Raw genomic sequence first — 19,663 nt, forward strand, 5'->3', positions numbered from 1 at the left:
ATCAGCATGTGTTTGTCCACTGGATCATATGCCTACCCTATATTTGAACACACACTAGAATTTGCATGCTTCTGTGTTCAATCAATATGTACAGTCCAAAACAGTATGAAAATAATGTACTTTTTGTTTGCTCTGGGGCATGCATGTCCTGTTTGTGTGTTTGCTGATGGTGTGTCTCTGTGTGTGTGTGTGTGTGTGTGTATTCCTCAGCAGCAGCAGCAGGCCCAGCGTTTGGCCTTCCAGCAGCAGCTCATGCAGGTCCAACAGCTCCAGCAGCAGCACCTGCTCAACCTCCAGAGACAAGGCCTGCTCACCATCCAGCCTGGACAGACCACCTTGCCCCTGCACTCGCTCACTCAGGGTCAGTGCTCTACTCTACTGTACTGTACAGCACACCTTCACACAGGGGATTACACCTGCCCCTCCACAGTCCCCCCCACAAACACACAAATGCTAAAATACCCTAGACTCACTTTACTCCAATTAAATATTATACTACATCTGCCTTGACTACAGTATCAAATCAAACTTTATTTGTCACGTGTGCCGAATACAAGTGTAGACCTTACCGTGAAATGCTTACTTACAAGCCCTTAACCAACAGTGTAGACCTTACCGTGAAATGCTTACTTACAAGCCCTTAACCAACAGTGTAGACCTTACCGTGAAATGCTTACTTACAAGCCCTTAACCAACAGTGTAGACCTTACCGTGAAATGCTTACTTACAAGCCCAACAGTGCAGTTCAAGAAATAAATACAAATATTTACTATTAACTAAAGTAAAATGAACTCGTTAACAATAACGAGGCTATATACAGGGGGTACCTGTACTGAGTCAGTGTACGGAGGTACAGGTTAGTTGAGGTAGTTTGTACATCTAGGTAGGGGTAAAGTGACTATGCATAGATAACAAACAGCGAGTAGCAGCAGTGCAAAAACAAAGGGGAGGGGTGTCAATGTAATAGTCCGGTGGCCCTTTGATTAATTTCTCAGCAGTCTTATGGCTTGGGGGTAGAAGCTGTTAACTATGTTGAAAACAACTCTCAGTATACAACTCTCTTTAGAAGTGTTTCCCACCTACCCCCCTTGTGTTCCTCCCGTGTGACTGTCATGGTGTATAGGTTCCTCCTCTCCTGTCTCTTGACTCTCCATTCATACCTTTTCTCTTAGAATGGCATCATCATACTGGGTGTTGACCTAGTGGAACCATTGTTACTAAACTTCCACTGAACCTCTTATTGTGAAATCTCCCATAAGGGTATGGTGGTGTGAGTCAATACTTGTTGTTAAGCCAGGAAGTTTATTTCTTAATTTGTTTATTAATATTTTCTTAAGGAGCAGCCCTATGACAAAGACTCATTCATAGCGTTTTGGAACATGACATAGACTATTCATTCCACACTAAGACAAACAGTTTTGAAATAACAAGATAAGGCCATAAAATGGGAAGGGTGGGGGAGCTTAGGTAATAAGCAAACCAAAACAGGGTTTGTTCAGTCATGTTATTGTTTGGACTGTATGGAATCACTCATCCACTGGCAGATGATTGCCATAGGCACAGGCGGGGACCACCAATGTGCTCTTAGTGTACGTTTACGAATGACCTCGTGTCGGATATCTGGCAAACACACGCCCTGTGAGTAAAGTATTGCCCTAACGATATGGCAGCTTGCTGTTCTTTATGGAATTGCACAACAGTTACTGGACATCCTGTTGACTCTTTGCTTATGCATGGTGTCATCAAATACCTCTAAGCCATCTCAAACAGGATACAGTAACCATACACTCTTTGTTTGTTCTGCCTATTTTGTCAGATGACAGTTTAAGATACAAATACGGTATCATTTCTCTTTGTTATTATTTATACAAACTGAAATGAGGAATTGAATTTTACCGCACAGTTGGTTCGTTTCAATATTTGAACTGAGTGGAACTTGGTTAGGCTGCTCTTGGGAACCGTTGGTGGTTAAACTCTATGGGAAGACAGCTGTTAAAACACTTAACATCAGGCTGAGTGTCCCTTCCTATTCTACATAAGTTCTGCTTGAATGTTTGAAGTTATTGATGAACTTTCTGTTTCTCACGTCAATTAACTATTTCATGCATCAGTAGCCAAGACCTACAGAGCTAAGATCTCATCTACAATATTCAGCAAGTAGTCAGCGTCACTGCAACACTAATGATGAGTTTTGCTGCTCTGTTTGGACCTAGGTGATAATGCTTTTGGACTGAGGCGATGCGTTAGGATAACTTTTATACACTGAGGCGATGCGTTAGGATGACTTTTATACACTGATCAGACAGATCAGCCTTATTCCCCTTTATTCAAAATTCAGATGTCAAAATCAAATTATTTGACAAATTCAATCTCTCATGACATCATAATTGTATTGTGCTCTCACATATGCGTTCATGGTGATCTGAGATTATATACTTCACAAAAAGGATTTGAACAGCCCTGTAGGCGTGTCTTTTATACTTTGAAAAAATTGAACATGTATGACATGGTTTATTTTATTTGTGTTGTTTTGTCTGATCCTTACTGGAATTGTTGATAGAGACATTTTCATTACAAATTGACATGAAGAATTACGTTGAGTTATCATTTAATACCAAACTGTGAAGGAAGTAAATGAGGAGAAGCTTGAAGAGTGCTATTTGGATGACAATCAGTTGTTCTCTTTTATCTGAACCTTCATTTGTTTCTCTCGCGGTAAATTCTTTTGACATTAATGTTCAAAGTCTTGGAAGCGGTCAGACAGTATCTGTTATAAATTACAATAATGTGTTTGGGGAGGATATAACTCTCATAAATATAAATTTGATCCAGCGCTGCCCTCCCCTCCTTCCCCCAAAAGCCTCTCCTCTTGACCTGTGGAGCACGAGTGAGACGGCAATGTTCGCTCCGCTCTGTTCTCCCAGGTGCAGCTACCAGGTTGTGTGTGTGTGTGCGTATCGCTGCTTGCCCCTCTCTGCGCCTGCCCTGATTGGCTAAAGTGTATTCTGAGGCCCTGTGGCCTCCCAGGCGGCGATGTAACAGACTGAACTCTCATCACTGGAGAACATCAGTTAAGTTGTCCAAGAGAGGGCAATGGGACAGTGACAGGACAAATTTGTCGGTAATATGAAAGCAAAGAATGTGGCGAAGCATGAAGCTGCTCTTAGTGCAGCAACGGCACATCAGGGACAGCGGCAGGTAATACGCTCCCCCAGTCAGTGATTGATTTGGCCAGCAGCGCGACATTGGTAATAGTTCCTACAGCATTAGGAGGTAACATATTTTAGGCCTAAGGGGTGCATATCACTAGGCCAGTGATTACAGGAACATAAACAGTGGTGCACCAGAGGTCTCCGCCTGATGGAGCAATAAACTAATAGTGGTGTCACCGTCCCCCCATGGTATTGGCTCTGTGTGGAAAGCAACAGCAGAGTTGAAAGAGCCCAGAGGATAGGGGCTATTTTTTATTCTGTGGATGATGGCCTGCAACTGATGTCATTATGAACGTTAAATCAACTTTCTGCTTGCTTGAACATGGTCACCTGGGTACGGAGGTACAAGGACAGGAAAAGGTTGAAGAGCTCGGCCTGTCTGGATGCCAGAGCTACCTGCAGAGGTAAAATTGAGTTGCCAGGCCGGTGATCAATCAAGTGTCCCAACAACATACATTTTTTAAAGTGCTTGTCTGTATTTCCAACCTATAATGAGTGGAATAGCATTGTTGAAAAATGGGAAAATGGAGGATAAACCAATCCTGCATTTTTTAAATGGACGGACTGGGGATACAAAAAAGGATTTAGAGATCCAGTGTTCCTATGTTTACCATAGAAATCAGATGCTAACTTCTCAGGAAAAATAGAAAGCTGTTTGTCCAAACATAGAATACAATACTGTTTTGAGATTTTCATAGCATTACATTTTATTGTCATTTATGGTGTCATTATGAACAACCCTCGGTTTGAAGAGATCCAATGAGGACAAGGTAGTTTAATAACAGAAGGACATGGGACCAGGGGATAGAGTGGGAGAGAAATAAGGGGGTACGTTAGGAAGGAGACAGCTTGGTCCCAGTCCGTTACCCCTCTCATCAGAGGAGTCTATGGGACCTGTTTCATCTGAGTAAACAGTGGTGTCGGGGTCACCAGGACTGGCTGGTAATTGAGGGATAGTGGGCCACCCTGTCAGCCACACAGGCTAAAAATACATCGCCCACTGTCACTGGGCACCAAGTGGGGGGGAAATGATTGTTCCCACTATTGAAGCACAGGATACTCACTCCACCAGTGACCTTCCCCATCCAGACAAATCATCATCATGGAAAACTTTCCCTCCAAGGATCATTCCCACCATCAAAACAACAACGAGACCTTAATAAGACAAGTGAGAAGCAACAACTGAAGGATTAGCATGCTTTTGTGCAGTGAGTGAGTGAGTGAGTGAGTGAGTGAGTGAGTGAGTGAGTGAGTGAGTGAGTGAGTGAGTGAGTGAGTGAGTGAGTGAGTGAGTGAGTGAATGAATGAATACAGGCCAGGCAGAATATAGGTGTTAAAATATTTGAATGAGGAAAGACACTCTTTGGAACGTGGAAAGGTTATTGATTTGTCCTGCAATCATTTCCTGCTCTTTGATATGCAAACGATCTAGTGTGAATTTACAGCAATCCTATCAGACTCATTTCACAGTTCTTAGTCCCTGTGTCTCTCCAGAGTCCTTCGCCTCATTAGGCCAATGTTCTCCATTACGAGCATAATTAAAATCTTCAGTAGCTTATCAAATTAAAAATATTTTTGCTGATCGTATTGAGATCTTCACTTCACAGTTATTTTCCACAACAGGAATAAATTAAGGCTAAGCATTTTGTATTACGATCTGGCGCTTGAAAGGGCCACTTCTCGTATCTATAGAGGGAGTGATTAAAAAGGGGGGAAATCCGGAGAATATAAACCCATCCCGAGATAAGCATGTGCAAATCATCTTTCATTTGCCATTGCTCATTTTGAGAATGGATTTAATTAATTGTAATGTTAAACGACTGGTCTTGCACATCCAGTAGAATTCACAGCATATCCAAAGGGTATTTCAGTATGTTTTAAACATGTGACTCATTTAAGGACAGATCTGAATACCCAATACAAATTTGCACACATTCCCATAGTGGATCTTTCAATATGACATAAAAAAATATGAGTTAACCAAATACATTTTGGAATGACAATATAAATGGCTAGAGAACATACCCTCACGGGGGGATTTTTTTCTTTTTCTTATCAGCTTTTGCCTCATTTATGTCAAATGAAAGCAGGCTTCTCCGGCGCGGTGGTAACAGACACTGTACATACAGACACATACACATATACATTGTGTGCGAACAATGGCTGGGTTCTCTTAGAGGTGGTGTACAGACACAGCATTATCCTTCCTGCTCCCCAATCTGAGGGTGTCAAGGATCGCTGTCAGTCAGCAGGAGAGACAACATGCTCTCTCAGTGTATGTGTTCCAACACACGAATGTCTTGTCTTCAAGGGATTTTTTCCCCCTTCTTTCAAAGGCTGCTGTGTGAGATGCAGTGTGCTTGACTTGTTAAACGAGGTTTAAGTCTTCTGTGTCAGTTGGAGGCGGTGCTGAGCTTTAAGTATTTTGCACATTAATGCGCTTTTGAGGATATTACCCCAGGGTCCTGTTTCTGGAGAAGGTGGGGTGGTGTGGGCTGTTTTGGTTGTAACGTTGCTATTGTAAACTTTTTGTGTGTGTTCTGCCTCTCCTCTTGTTGGGGAAATGATGGTGATTATTCAGATTTCATGCCTTGTCTGGATGTTAATTATTTACTGTGGGCATGAAATGCGTGTGAATGCCAGGGATTTGTGTATACGAACACGCTTCAGATCACAGGGAGAGAGCGGGGGGGGGGCAAGCGCTCTCAGTGTATTACCCTGTGGTGGAATATTTTTTAATTAATACTTGGCTTTGTTTACAGACCCTTTGATTTAATTATGTGATGAAGAGAGTTGGATTAGCTGCTAATTGATTTAGTTATCCAATTTGTTTGTTTCAGGCATGATTCCAGCGGAGCTTCAGCAGCTGTGGAAGGAGGTGACGAACGTGAAGGAAGAGAACAGCAGCAGCAACAACAACAGCCACCGCGGCCTGGACCTGTCCTCGCCACAACCCCCCAAGAACCCCCCCCTCAACCAACACGCCTCCACCAATGGACAGTACATGAGCCACTCTCTGAAGAGAGAAGGGTGAGTCTTTCTCCCCCCCTTCCAGCCGAGCTAACAGCTTCCGTGGAACATGCTGGGCACAATAGCGTTTATTACCAGGGAATGGGTTGTGCCCGAATGTGTTGCGAATGAAGTTGAGCCCATTGATTTATCATTAAATATACCACAGATTATGATATTCGCAACAATCTGACTTCTTTTTCTAAACTGGGGTACAATTAAGCATGTCCTTTCTACTTTATGAAAAAAAATCTAACTGGAACTCATTATGTGTGACATTATCTTTACTGTCATCTTTGACTAAAGAAAACAGGAGGCCTACATAGTCCCCATTTAAAAACTGCAATTCCTTGAAGGGGACTAAGTTGATGGACATGTTCCCATGGGGCTTTGCCCACAGATGAATATTAATTTATAGTTTGTAAGTACCTTCCTATTTTCATTAAGACGCAGGCTTGTTCTGTGTTTCGGTATCCAGTTGGGGATTGCAGTGAAACACCTGGGAGCGAGGGAGTGATTTCCAGTTTAGATTGCAGTAATGAAAATGGGATCAGCACACGATTAATTAGAGGGTCAAGGGTGCTGTTATTTCAGTTGCACTTAGGAAACTGCAGCTGTGACTTTCAGGGCTCCATTTGGTTAAATAAAATTCAAATTACCAACGTCCTCTCAACAACAAAAAAACACACACACAGCCACCTTTGCTTTCCCTCCGGATTGTGACGTTTCTGACAATATGTGAAAACATATTGCAAATTCCCAATACAATACAAGAGACAACTAGCCTTCTATAGGTGTGGCGTTCAGAACATATTGAAGTCGAGCAATTCACACTGATGTACTGTATTCTTTAGTTAAATCATCATTAGCATCATGTATATTACATAACTAAATAAAAAAACACATTCTAACTTTAATTGGAATATGTGTCAAACAGAGACTGTTTATTATTACATGATGTACAAAATACACTATCAATATTTGATGTTGATCTGATGTAAGATCGACGTCAGACAAACCCTCTTTTCGTGGGTGACTTGACGGGATATTTGTAGTTTTCCCTGGGCCTCTGTGTCTTTAAGGAAGGAATTAATTTGGCATCCAACACGTTGACTTGTTTTCTTGCACTGAGGCGCTGATCTCTGGATTGCTGGTGAGGAGCCTCCAGGCGCCATGAGCTCACTGCACAACATCTGACTTGTTTCACTGATCAAAACCTATGTGTCATTATGAAAGCACTGCATATGAAAACACGTTTAGCACTCTAAACCATCAGGCCTTGGGAGGTGGAGAAGGGTTCAAACACAGACAGGCAGATAGATAGTCCTCTATGGTGGTAGTGGGGAGATACAGGCCTGCATGGAGAAACCTGGCTGAGTAACTGACTATCTCACTCAGCTATAGCTTAACTTGGAATGCCTTATTTGGAAAGGAAATAAATGCTATGTGTTTTACTGATTACGGGATACTAGTTCATCACATGCGTTTGTTTCAATATAATGTGAGACATTTTAGGTCAAGTGGTGTGACGTCAGTATTTTGACACTCCTTTCGTACATGTTGACGATGATGTCTCACAGAATGTCCACATTTCACTGAGACATTACATGGAAAAACCGATAGATCCACCTCTATCCTTTTCACACACTGTCCCAGCCACGTACAGCACACACAACACCACACAACACACAGCAAGCTCCAGACACCTCTCCTAGCTCAGTGCAGACAGTATCCACGGGCCCTGGTGCATTCAGTCTGCTCAGTTAGTCAGTCTGAGCTCTAGCCTCTGTGGCTGAAGATTAATCAGAGGGGAGAATATTGACACGCTCGCTTCATCACCTGCTTCAGATATGACCAAACAACAAGTCCCAGCTGAAACATTGGAGAAGACGTGCATGAGAGGCTGCCTCCGATGCCTTGCGCTCCCTGTCAGAGATTAAAGAAGACGTCAACAGCAGTTTAACACACGCTCCAGTGAAGAAGGCAGTCTGGGGTTGAATATTCACAGAGTATCTTAGATCTGTCAGAATCCCAAGCAGGTGATTTCTCAGCCGTTTCTCTGTTTTGTGCTGTGTGTGTAGATGGCAACACAACGTTTCCAAACGCGTTTTTCAAATATAGATGACTGATATAAATGAGAATAAAAAATTAAAAATACCTATTAAACACTGTATGATGCCAATTTAGATTCATACAACTACCAAGAGCATATTCATCTCTTTTGATGATGCGGACTCCATTCTAATCAGAATCCTTGGGAGAAAAAAATAAAACATCTGAAATATTATTAGGCATGATTATTCCATACAAAGCTATAAGAGACGTCTGTGTTATAATCCAGGGATTTGAATAATCAGGTTTTAGATAATGACCTGGACTGGGTGTAAATAGAGAGCATCCACTCATCCTCCCAGTGCTGAACATAATGAACTTTTAATTGATGTGGTTTTGCAAGTCTTTTTGTCATGCAACAGAAACAAGCCACTCTCATGGACCTATTTTCCCGGCCGGGCTCAGATTGGTTTACAGCTAGCCCTAAGTACCATGTAGTTAGTTTCATGTGTCATATAAAATCTGCCCGGGCACAGCGACGCCTGCAACTAAAACCTTAAGTGCATCCACAGGCATCATTCACAGGTCTTTTAACTTCCGTCTTAAGGAAGGAGGAGAAATTCAATCACTGCAGAGACGAGACGTTGTTCCCACTTTTAGCAGCCTCCAAGAGCCCTCACTCGTAGCAGGACTGACAGGGATCCGGACTGAATATGCCCCAACATGATGAACGCCCTCTCCCTGTCAGTTAGTCAGACTGGTCAGAGCTTTGGGATGTGAGGAGAGAAAAACCCCTGTGAGCCAGGTCTCTTTGTTCAATGATTTGCTTATTTAAATCCAATGTATCCTATCTGTACCTGACGTCAATTCCCCATCCCTTTACTGCACTCATTTTGTACAAGAGAGAGAGGGAGAGAGAGATGTGGAGGGAAGAGAGAGGGAGAGAGATGTGGAGGGAAGAGAGAGCGAGGGAGAGCATCCTCCTTACAAAGCATTTGGCCCACTTACTTCCCAGCAACCATCAGTAACCACAGCTCAGGGACTTCAGCTCAGCAATCTGTTAAGGAGATAAATAATCTGATTTGGCACGACACTCCCCTCTCTCTCGCCTTTAATTTGTCTTACACCCGGAAAATGATAATTAAATCATTTAGGGGTAAACCCTTGAGTGGCAGGAGATATGAGAGAATAGAGTTGGGGCAGTCATCGATACTCACTCTGAGAGATGATAGACCTTATTGTGACTGGCTGTACAGACAGACCACATCCAGACTCTGACCCAGCTTGGTAGACACATCCATCCTCTTTCTGTTTGGTAGCAATAGACTGACTGCCCCAGTGTACTGTATGATCTTACTTAGCACCTTACTTAGAAATAGTCTGATTGTGTACAGTGTGCTCTGCTTGTGTTTTTGCCTGCAGTATGGTAGGCCTATGTGTTGTTGTTTACAAAGTGCAACACCTGGAAGATCTGGCCACATTCTGTCTAGGTAGAGGAGCTTTTTGTTCCTATTCTATGCAGGAAGCAGATGACACGGTTTCCCTCATTGCTGTTACAAGATCATTAGAGTTCTCTTCCCCCAGGCAGCAAGGCAGCCTGACAATAATAGCATCCTAACAGACCTGCCCAGGGTGCGAGTCACATTTAACTCCACCACAGGATCAGAGAGAGAGAGAGAGAGAGAGATGAGGAGCTGTTTTTTCTCGTGTAGTACCGAATGAGCTCACAATAGGGAGAAATCCCACAAACTTCAGCTATTACACTAATGTAGCTCATTTTGTGTAAATTCTGTCATTTACCACTGTTTAGTCATTTGCCGCCAGCTCCTTCCAAGCTCTGTGCTCACCGACTCCCAGTGCCCACTCCACAATTCAATATCTTATTAATACAGAATTAACCAATGTACCTCCTCCGAAATAATTAAAAAAGGATCTCTTTAAATAAAAAATCTGCAGTAGCTTTCAACAGTCCACACATTTCCTTGTTAAAAAGTCATTGTAATAGATCTTCTAACATCTATTTATTAGCTGTATCAAAACAGAGGTCTTAATGCGTATGCATAATTCATCATTTATTTTTTCTTTTCTTTATTTTTTTAAATATGTCTGACTTTTGAGGGGAAAAAACTGTTAACCACATTCATGAATGCTTCACTGCTCCCTAATTGTAATGCAATTATCACGTTATGAACAATGTGAACTCTTAAGCAAGTAATTATAACGCAAGAAAAACCTGTGACGACCCTTAAAATTTCCTTCTTGAGGTACAGCTTTACCAACATCTATACAAATTTGATTTTAATCTGAACAACGGCGTAGTTTAATCCTGCAAAATTGGCACACCCCGGTTTTATATTTTATATATAAATATATATATATATAAAATGAAAGATTAATGAAGATTAATGAAAGATTGTTTCTGTAATTGTATGCGTTAGGATTGGTTAAATTGTGCAGAGGGCTTTTCAACAGTCATCCTTAGGAGAGCAAATAGTATCCATATGAATCAGACAATAGTGGTTAGACTGAATGCCTAACGACGGTACTGTGGGGATTTGGACCTAATGAATCTTCCCTTGCCCTCTCTCCCTTCTCAACTCCTGCAGAATGGGTCATTGCGTAAGCAGCAGTGGTGTGCTAGACTAGAGAGCCACTAGCAGCACAGGTGGTGGCGATATAGGACAGTCCCCAAGACTCTTGTAGCTGACACTTGTACAGTGTCTGTGTCCATATGGCACACTGTCTTGTTTTCTAACACACACCGTCTACACGCGCAGGCCTCTGCGTTGTACTGTTTCTGGTTATAATCTGTGTTTCCACTTGACTTGCCATATGGAAGATTTTGTGTAGTTTGTTTTTCGGGACGATCCTGGTATTTACAGCAGATGTTGTGAAGCCGTAAGCCTCTCCTCAGCTGTGCAAGTGTTTGGTCCCTTCTGACGTCGGTTGGTCCGTCCGTCAATCGGTAAATCATTTGCTAGCAGACGGGGGTGTTTGGTGTTTACTGTTTGTGCACGACAGGAGGCTGGCAGATGGATTTTTGTTGTGGGACAGGCCAGCTCGTTCCTCCAGGTGGGTTCTGGGATGGGGCTCAGCGGTCAGGGCGTCTCAGGGAACCCCTGGCTGCCTGGATCAAAGTGGGCTGCTACTCGGATCACTGACAATAAATAGTGACATATTGGGTCCCTCTCACAAGGGCTGCCCCTACGAGGGCCGCAACCTCCAGCCAGAGAGGAAGCATAGATCACAAGGCTCACACTGTCCACAGTTCAAAGGTCAACACAAAGACAGGCTTTTGTGTCGAGACACCACAAGGGGAATTCTCTCCAAACCCATCAGCATCCTCCACTTCAAATGGTGTAGTTCTGTATCATCAGCCATTAAGACATCCTCCACAAAGGGATTGTTAATAGGCAGGCATTAATGCCATCTGGCTTTCTCTTCCAGATCAACGCTAGACGACCACCACCACTCTCACCACAGTCACCCGCTCTATGGGCATGGGGTTTGCAAGTGGCCTGGATGCGAGGCGGTATTTGAGGACTTCCAGTCATTCCTAAAGTAAGTTTACGCTGCATCTCTCTGCAGTATGTTATGTAAAGTACCATCAAAAGTTTGGATACACCTACAGTACTCATTCCAGGGTATTTTCTTTCTCTTTACTATTTTTTACATTGTGGAATAATAGTGAAGATATCAAAACAATGAAATAACACATATGGAATCATGTAGTAATGACACAAATGTAAAACAAATCAAAATATATGTTATATTTGAGATTCTTCTTGGCATTCTCTCAACCAGCTTCATGAGGTAGTCACCTGGAATACATTTCAATTAACATGTGTGCCTTGTTAAAAGTTCATTTGTGTAAATAATGGTCTCATTTGAGTCAATCAGTTGTGTTGTGACAAGGTAGAGGTGGTATACAGACGATAGCCCTATTTGGTAAAAGACCAAGTCCATATTATGGCAAGAACAGCTCAAATAAGCAAATAGAAAAGACAGTCCATCGTTACTTTAAGACATGAAGGTCAGTCAATCATTTCAAGAACTCAAGAACTTTGAAAGTTTCTTCAAGTGCAGTCGCAAAAACCATCAACCGCTATGATGAAACTGGCTCTCATGAGGACCGCCACAGGAAAGGAAGACCCAGAGTTACCTCTACTGCAGAGGATAAGTTCATTAGAGTTACCAGCCTCAGAAATTGCAGTCCAATTAAATTCTTCAGAGTTTAAGTAACAGACACATCTCAAAATCAACTGTTCAGAGACTGTGTGAATAAGGCCTTCATGGTCAAATTGCTGCAAAGAAACCACTACTAAAGGACACCAAAAAGAAGAAGAACTAAAAAACACGAGCCATGGACATTAGACTGGTGGAAATCTGTCCTTTGGTCTGATGAGTCCAAATATGAGATTTTTGGTTCCAACCGCCTGTGTCTTTGTGAGACACAGGGTAGGTGAACGGAGGATCTCTGCATGTGTGGTTCCTACCGCGAGGCATGGAGGAGGAGGTGTGATGGTGCGGGGGTGCTTTTCTGGTGACACTTAACCAGCATGGCTATCACAGCATTCTGCAACGATACGCCATCCTTTCTGGTTTGCGCTTAGTGGGACTGTCATTTGTTTTTCAACAGGACAATGACCCAAAACACACCTCCAGGCTGTAAGGGCTATTTGACCAAGAAGGAGAGTGATGGGGGCTGAATCATATTACCTGGCTTCTACAATCACCTGACCTCAACCCAATTGAGATGGTTTGGAATGGGTTGGACCGCAGAGTGAAGGAAAATCAGCCAACAAGTGCTCAACATATGTGGGAACTCCTTCAAGACTGTTGAAAAGCATTCCTCATGAAGCTGGTTGAGAGAATGTCAAGTGTGTGCAAAGCTGCCATCAAGGCAAAGGGTGGCTACTTTGAAGAATCTAAAATAGAACATATATTTTTATTTGTTTAACACTTTTGGTTACTACATGATTCCATATGTGTTAATTCATAGTTTTTATGTCTTCACTATTATTCTACAATGTAGAAAATAGTAAAAATAAAGAAAAACCCTTGAATGAGTATGTGTGTCCAAACATTTGACTGGTACTGTATGTTACTCCAGTGTCTTGTTCCTGTGGGTGTCTGGCGCTCTTCTTGAGACGATTAAGGTTTCCCCTGGGGCTCAGTTCCACTACAGGTGCAACGGTTTGTTATGTGTGTGTTTGTACATTTGTGTGCATGTACGTGTGTGTGTGTTTGCGTATATGTGTGTGAGTGCGTGTTGGGTGTGTTGTTGTGCCTCTCTGAGGGTGTTGGGGTGTGGTCTCCATTGGGCCCTGTAGGGGCCTCTAATTCCTGTGATAAGTACCGTCCCCATGGTGATTCTGGACGTTTTTCCCAAACAAACAACGGGAGGATGTTTATCTGGGGCACCCGACACTCAGGGCGCTCCGCATGTTTGCCCTTGTCACTGGACAGGGATTGGTGTATGTGCCTTCACTTCCTTCACTCAGCTCTTTCTGCCTCTCTCTTGCTTTCTTTCTGTTTCTCTCTGTTTGCTCTTCTCTTCTGCTGTCTTTATTTTTGTCTCTACACTGCCTCTCTCACCAAACTTGCCTAAGAAGCTGTCTTTAGATCACACCTTAATAACAGCACCAGACAAACTTATTTTCACATCTCAGATTCAGTAGTTTTACTCCTCAATAACCTAAATTATAACCAAGGCCATTGGACCCTCTAAAATATTTACATTTTAGTAATTTAGCAGATGCTCTTATCACGACTTACAACTGAGTGCATTCTTTTTCATATATATTTTTTCCTACTACTCTCACGTGGGAGTCAAACCCACAACCCTGGCATTGCAAGCACCATGCTCTACCAACTGAGCCACACAGGAATCCGTCTCAGTGTCTTTTGGCTTCTTCTAATTCACATCCACTCTCACCTGGGCCTGTGATGTACTGTATCGTCCCCTGTCCAGACCTGACCCTGGTTTACTAATCAACATCGTGTGCAGTGTTCTGTGGGTAATCCAACACATGACACCATCATGGCTACAGAGACAGAGGATGAAAACATCTGTGCTGTGGCAGCAGATCAATGGGTGTCTGTCGGCCCGGATTAGTGGCACTTTAAACAAGATATGACACATTTCCATTATCCTGGGCCTAAACTAAAACAAGTAGTCAGGGCACACAGAGGTCCCTCACAAGATACAGTGGGTGGAGACTTAACAGTCACTGCAGTTCTGCTGTTCCTACTCTGTGATTGGCTTCTCATTTCATACTATGCAGCTGGTCACTTTGAGAGAAGTTTGTTTTGAAAAGTGTCCTAAAGTGTTTACAGCACCGCAAAACACTTTGAGATCATTTTTTATGATAATAATGTAAGCTACCCTGGATTTATGTGAACTGAGAGCAAGAACAGAATGTTTGAGTCGTTTTTTTTTACTCTGTTTTTAACACAATTTTCACTAAGTTGTTCGACTTAACATTACAAATTAGCAAAAATGTGTCTATATTCTTCTCCCTTCACATTTCAGTTTTGGGAGTGTCACCTTCAAAACCATCACTATTTATTGTATTCTGACATTGCCTCACACTTTGTTTATAGAAGTGAGCGGAATTAAAATCTGTATGCCTGGTAAAGCTCTCCTTAGAAAAAAAGCCTTTTAGTGCACTCTGCAATGTTTTTATCATGGCAACATCTTGTTTACTTTAGTTGCCTGCCTAAACTTCTCGGAACATGTTAAGAAAACCTTTGGAGAGAGTCTCTACAAAGCCGCCTTTGTGTAACAGCAGCAGGCAAGAGAGCAAGCAGCTCACCAAGGTGTTAACTCTCAAACCCTTAAGCACTTCCACATGAAACCCAGAGACTGATACCCCACAAATAAAAACAATGAATAGTTCAGGGATATGCTAACAATACCTTTTATAAATGATTGTTCAGGCGGATAGATATGTTGGAAGTGATCTGGAGGAGACAGTAGAGACTGTGTGTGTGAGAGACAGCAGAACACTGAGTGTTGTGTAGGAGAGTGGGAAAGGTGAGGAAGACTCTAACGTCAACCAGATTTCAGCTCGGCATGCCAACAGTAACAACTAACACGGGAGTGAAATGTTGTTTTAAACTGTGTGCGTATTTATTCTGTCTTTTAAAGGAAACATGAATACCTACATGCACTGTCTCGATAAATAAAAAGGGCCAAATCCTATTCCTGTTTTCAATTCAGTGCTGTGAGAGGTGGGGTCCGGATCGTAGCAGAGCTACAGTGTTTTTATGAGGGTCAAGACCCCCGCTTCAGTGGCCGTTCAAAGGTCACAGCCAGTGAAACACTGCACTGCCCTCTAGTGCTGCACCCTCTGCCTCTCTCTCGCTCTCATAAAACGAACTGACTCTCATACCTCAACACTCTCTGAGAAATGCTGAAGAAAGAATAGGCTATTTGGTTTTGGTATGTCTTTTGTGGACAATGTTCATCATATATCTCAACATAGGTTTCCTAAAAGATGTATTTGAAAATCGTTGAACAATATTCTTGAATATCTTATATTTAAAATGCAGTTTGGACCCGATGTGCAAACAGTTTTATTAAAAACAATGAAAATAAGAAATGAAAATGTACACAATGATCAGCTACAGAGTATATGGACATGTGCCATAGTGCTGGTCCAGAGTATATAATTAAAACCAGCTAAAAAGAGAGGCACACTAAATGATATGTAAAAAGCTGACTGTGTAAGGAATGTCTATTTAACTTGTTTTATTGTGGCAATTTACATTAGGGACTGTCATCCTGACAGAAAGCTTTTAAAATCTGTTTCATTTCAAGTCCAGAAAGTGACACATGCCAACGTTCATAGTCTCTCTCGATGTCAATTCCCCGTATCCCCAGCTCGCTCCCTGTATCCAGACGCTCTTCGCAGGGCTGCATTAGGGGCCATTTGAATATTTCATTTCCTATTAATTATGCACTGTGACTCTCCATGTCATTAGAAGGGGGAAAAAATCTCATGTAACAAAGGATGAAAAGAAGCAAGGCGCATGGCTTCCGTGAACAGAGAAATTCCGAAGCTCATCACGTAGGTCACCCTTCAATGAAAATGAGGTCTATGCCGGTTAAATAAATTGAAGTTGAAACGTCTTTACCTATTCTTATTTTTTTTTTGTAAGATGTACTGAAATGTTTACCGGTTTCAACCTACTTAATTAAATTGCCTTTTATTTCATTCAGATAAATGTGGAGCTGAGTGGACAGAATTGATTTCAACAGCCAGGGTTATCGTTCACGCTTTCTTCAGATATGCCTTAATTTCTGTCTTTTTGTCAAAATAATTACATTGAAAATACTGAATATATATTACAGACTATTTAAAAAAATATATATACAACCGGGACATCTGAAAAGCAGTGTATTTGCCATAAAGATTTAAATCAATGTGCCCAAGGTTGAAAATAGAAACCTTCACATTCAAGCAGAATGCCATCAATTTCCCCTCCCTTCACATAATGTCAGTTTTGTGTGTGTCTGTGGCTTTTTAATGCACAAATGTGTTGTCGGTATGTTAAGCAATCGGCCCATAACAAAACTGCCAGGGTGGCCTTTAGATTTATTGGGCCATCACTTCAGCCCAGCCTGCCATTGCTGCTGCCCCGGTCAGGTCTGGCTACTTTTTGCAATAAATGACAGAAAACGTGTATTTGAGAAGGCAGGCACGTCGCACACCATTCCTCCCTCTGCCGGCGCCACTGTGAGCGCGTAGAGGCATGCCTAGTGACAGTGACCTACATGGTCACTGAAGATGTGATATAATTTATGATATATATAATATATTGGATCCATTAGCGAGCATAATGAAGTAGTGAAATGAAAGGGTATTTGTGAAATCAGTTCAAACATCCTGCTCGGATTATGATTAAATGATTAATGAAATGCCCCTGCATAAGCATTTTCAAACAGTAATTCATGCGGAGGCTGATAAAAATCCTCCAATCATATTTCCTTCACTCGTGAACCTTATCTCCACCATTTTATATAAATCACGGAAAAAATCCTGTCTGCTGCCGGGCAAGCTACTTATTTAGATTAGTAAAAAACGTGCAGGAAAAGAGAACATCTTCGCAGTATAAAATAATCATGCATAATTATATTCATAATTCAAGTTTGTGACAGATTCCATCTCTCTTCTTCTTGTTGTCCTTTGCCTTTCCGTCTGGCTTCATTTGACTTCTCTTCATCTTGATGACATAATTAACTAAAAGAATCCACCAAAATAAGGAGAATGTGCCAAAAAGGCATAACCAGAAAGGCAATGGTGCCATCTTTGAAAAGAAAGGTTGCACAGTGAAGCACTGTATAATTTACAAAATTAATCCAACCTGAAATTTTTAAGTCATTTTTCTTATCTATGAAGTAAAGTTTGAGCAGATATGGCCACCTCATGAAATATGGATTCCTTTCTTCTTTGCTTAAATAATTCCTTTTCAGGTTATGCAGATATTGTTTTATAAATCCTGGTAATATTATGGTAGTTTTATATTTCTGGATCTGCACAGTATTTACTCATTATTATCTGTATGTGTGTTCACCATTTCTACTTTATTCCCACAGTACCCATACAAAGGAATTACTAGATCACGTAATCACATAAAGAATTCTAGGATTTTTATTCAATTGTATAAAAGGCTGCAGTAAAACCATGTGAAGACACACTGAGCTGAGAATCTTTGTTTTCTTTTTTATCTTTTCTCTCAGGCATCTCAACAATGAGCACGCCCTGGACGACAGGAGCACAGCCCAATGTCGGGTGCAAATGCAGGTCGTACAGCAGCTGGAACTACAGGTATTGTCTCTCGTTTTCGCCAAATATGTGTGGCTCCTTTCCTGACACTTCCTCTGTCTACTGCCCTCCCCCTGTCTCGCAAATATGAACCATGGGTCACACATTGAGGGGGGTGGAAGAATAAAATGATTTTGTACATTTGTGAGTAACCAGTCATTAAAAATGTGTTATGTATGCATGACAGCAAGGCAAAGATATATGAAGGGCTCCGGGGCTAAGTAGAGAAGATAATTACATTTTGAATTTTACTGGGTTTTAAGGTTATTTATGACTTTAAACTGTTTGGCACCAACAATAAAACACTTCTTGAAATGCTCAGGCAGCAGCCAACGATGGGCTTCCTCAGTGTCTACTAGGTTTATTGGAACAGAAAGATACGGTACAATATTTCTCACAAATAACAGTGATAAGGAATATTAATGCAGTCCTCCCATGAGTGGTCTGATAGGCACTTCGTCCATACGAGGGACCCTGGAAAATATGCATATGTACATTAAGTATGCGCTAATGGAAAAAGGGATGGCACAATTTTGGTCCATTAGTGTGCGTAAGTAAGAGCTGTGGAGAGGTGGTCTGAACACTCTCTACCGGTCCCAATGCCCTCTAGGCTGGAACCAGGTGCCTTTGGGGAAGGTTTGCACATATTTTATTACAACTGAAAGGTAGACACAACAAACCATGCCATTAACTGTTGTTTTTGTGTATTTATTTGTTGCTAAGCAGGCATTGTCATCAATGGCATTTTTATGTATAACAGATTTGATGATGTATATACAGTTGAAGTCGGACGTTTACATACACCTTAGCCAAATACATTTAAACTCGTTTTTTCACAATTCCTGACATTGAATCCTAGTAAAAATTCCCTTTCTTAGGTCAGTTAAGATCACCACTTTATTTTAAGAATATGAAATGTCAGAATAATAGTAGAGAGAGTGATTTATTTCAGCTTTTATTTCTGTCATCACATTCCCAGTGGGTCAGAAGTTTACATACACTCAATTAGTATTTGGTAGCATTGCCTTAAAATTGTCAGGTTTGTAGGCCTCCTTGCTCGCACACGCTTTTTCAGTTCTGCCCACAAATCTTCTATAGGATTGAGGTCAGGCCTTTGTGATGGCCACTTCAATACCTTGACTTTGTTGTCCTTAAGCCATTTTACCACAACTTTGGAAGCATGCTTGGGGTCATTGACCATTAGGAAGACCCATTTGTGACCAAGCTTTAACTTCCTGACTGATGTCTTGAGAAGTTGCTTCAATATATCCACATCATTTTCGTCCCTCATGATGCCATCTATTTTGTGAATTGCACCAGTCAGTCCTGCAGCAAAGCACCCCCACAACATGATGCTGCCACCCCTGTGCTTCACGGTTGGGATGGTGATCAGAAGCTTCTGAAGCCATGACATCATTTTCGGGAATTTTTCAAGCTGTTTAAAGGCACAGTCAACTTAGTGTATGTAAACTTCTGACCCACTGGAATTTTGATACAGTGAATTATAAGTGAAATAATCTGTCTGTAAACAATTGTTGGAAAAATGACTTGTGTCAT

General features: G+C 41.7%; 1 protein-coding gene across 14 annotated transcripts in view; it reads left to right on the forward strand.

Annotated features, from left to right (window-relative positions):
* Positions 1-19,663, forward strand: part of LOC109890932 (forkhead box protein P1-B-like) — a 208,078-nt gene that overhangs the window by 172,226 nt on the left and 16,189 nt on the right. For 10 of the 14 annotated variants that reach the window (XM_031824902.1, XM_031824900.1, XM_031824895.1 and 7 more), the window contains 4 exons: positions 211-361; positions 6,053-6,242; positions 11,721-11,834; positions 18,022-18,109. In XM_031824902.1, coding sequence (XP_031680762.1) covers positions 211-361; positions 6,053-6,242; positions 11,721-11,834; positions 18,022-18,109 — 543 coding nt within the window. The remainder of the gene's footprint in view (positions 1-210; positions 362-6,052; positions 6,243-11,720; positions 11,835-18,021; positions 18,110-19,663) is intronic. The other 4 variants (XM_031824899.1, XM_020483096.2, XM_031824901.1 and 1 more) reach the window with 1 other exon arrangement.

The sequence above is a fragment of the Oncorhynchus kisutch genome, linkage group LG5 (genome assembly GCF_002021735.2).
Source record: "Oncorhynchus kisutch isolate 150728-3 linkage group LG5, Okis_V2, whole genome shotgun sequence".
NCBI classification, from domain to species: domain Eukaryota; kingdom Metazoa; phylum Chordata; class Actinopteri; order Salmoniformes; family Salmonidae; genus Oncorhynchus; species Oncorhynchus kisutch.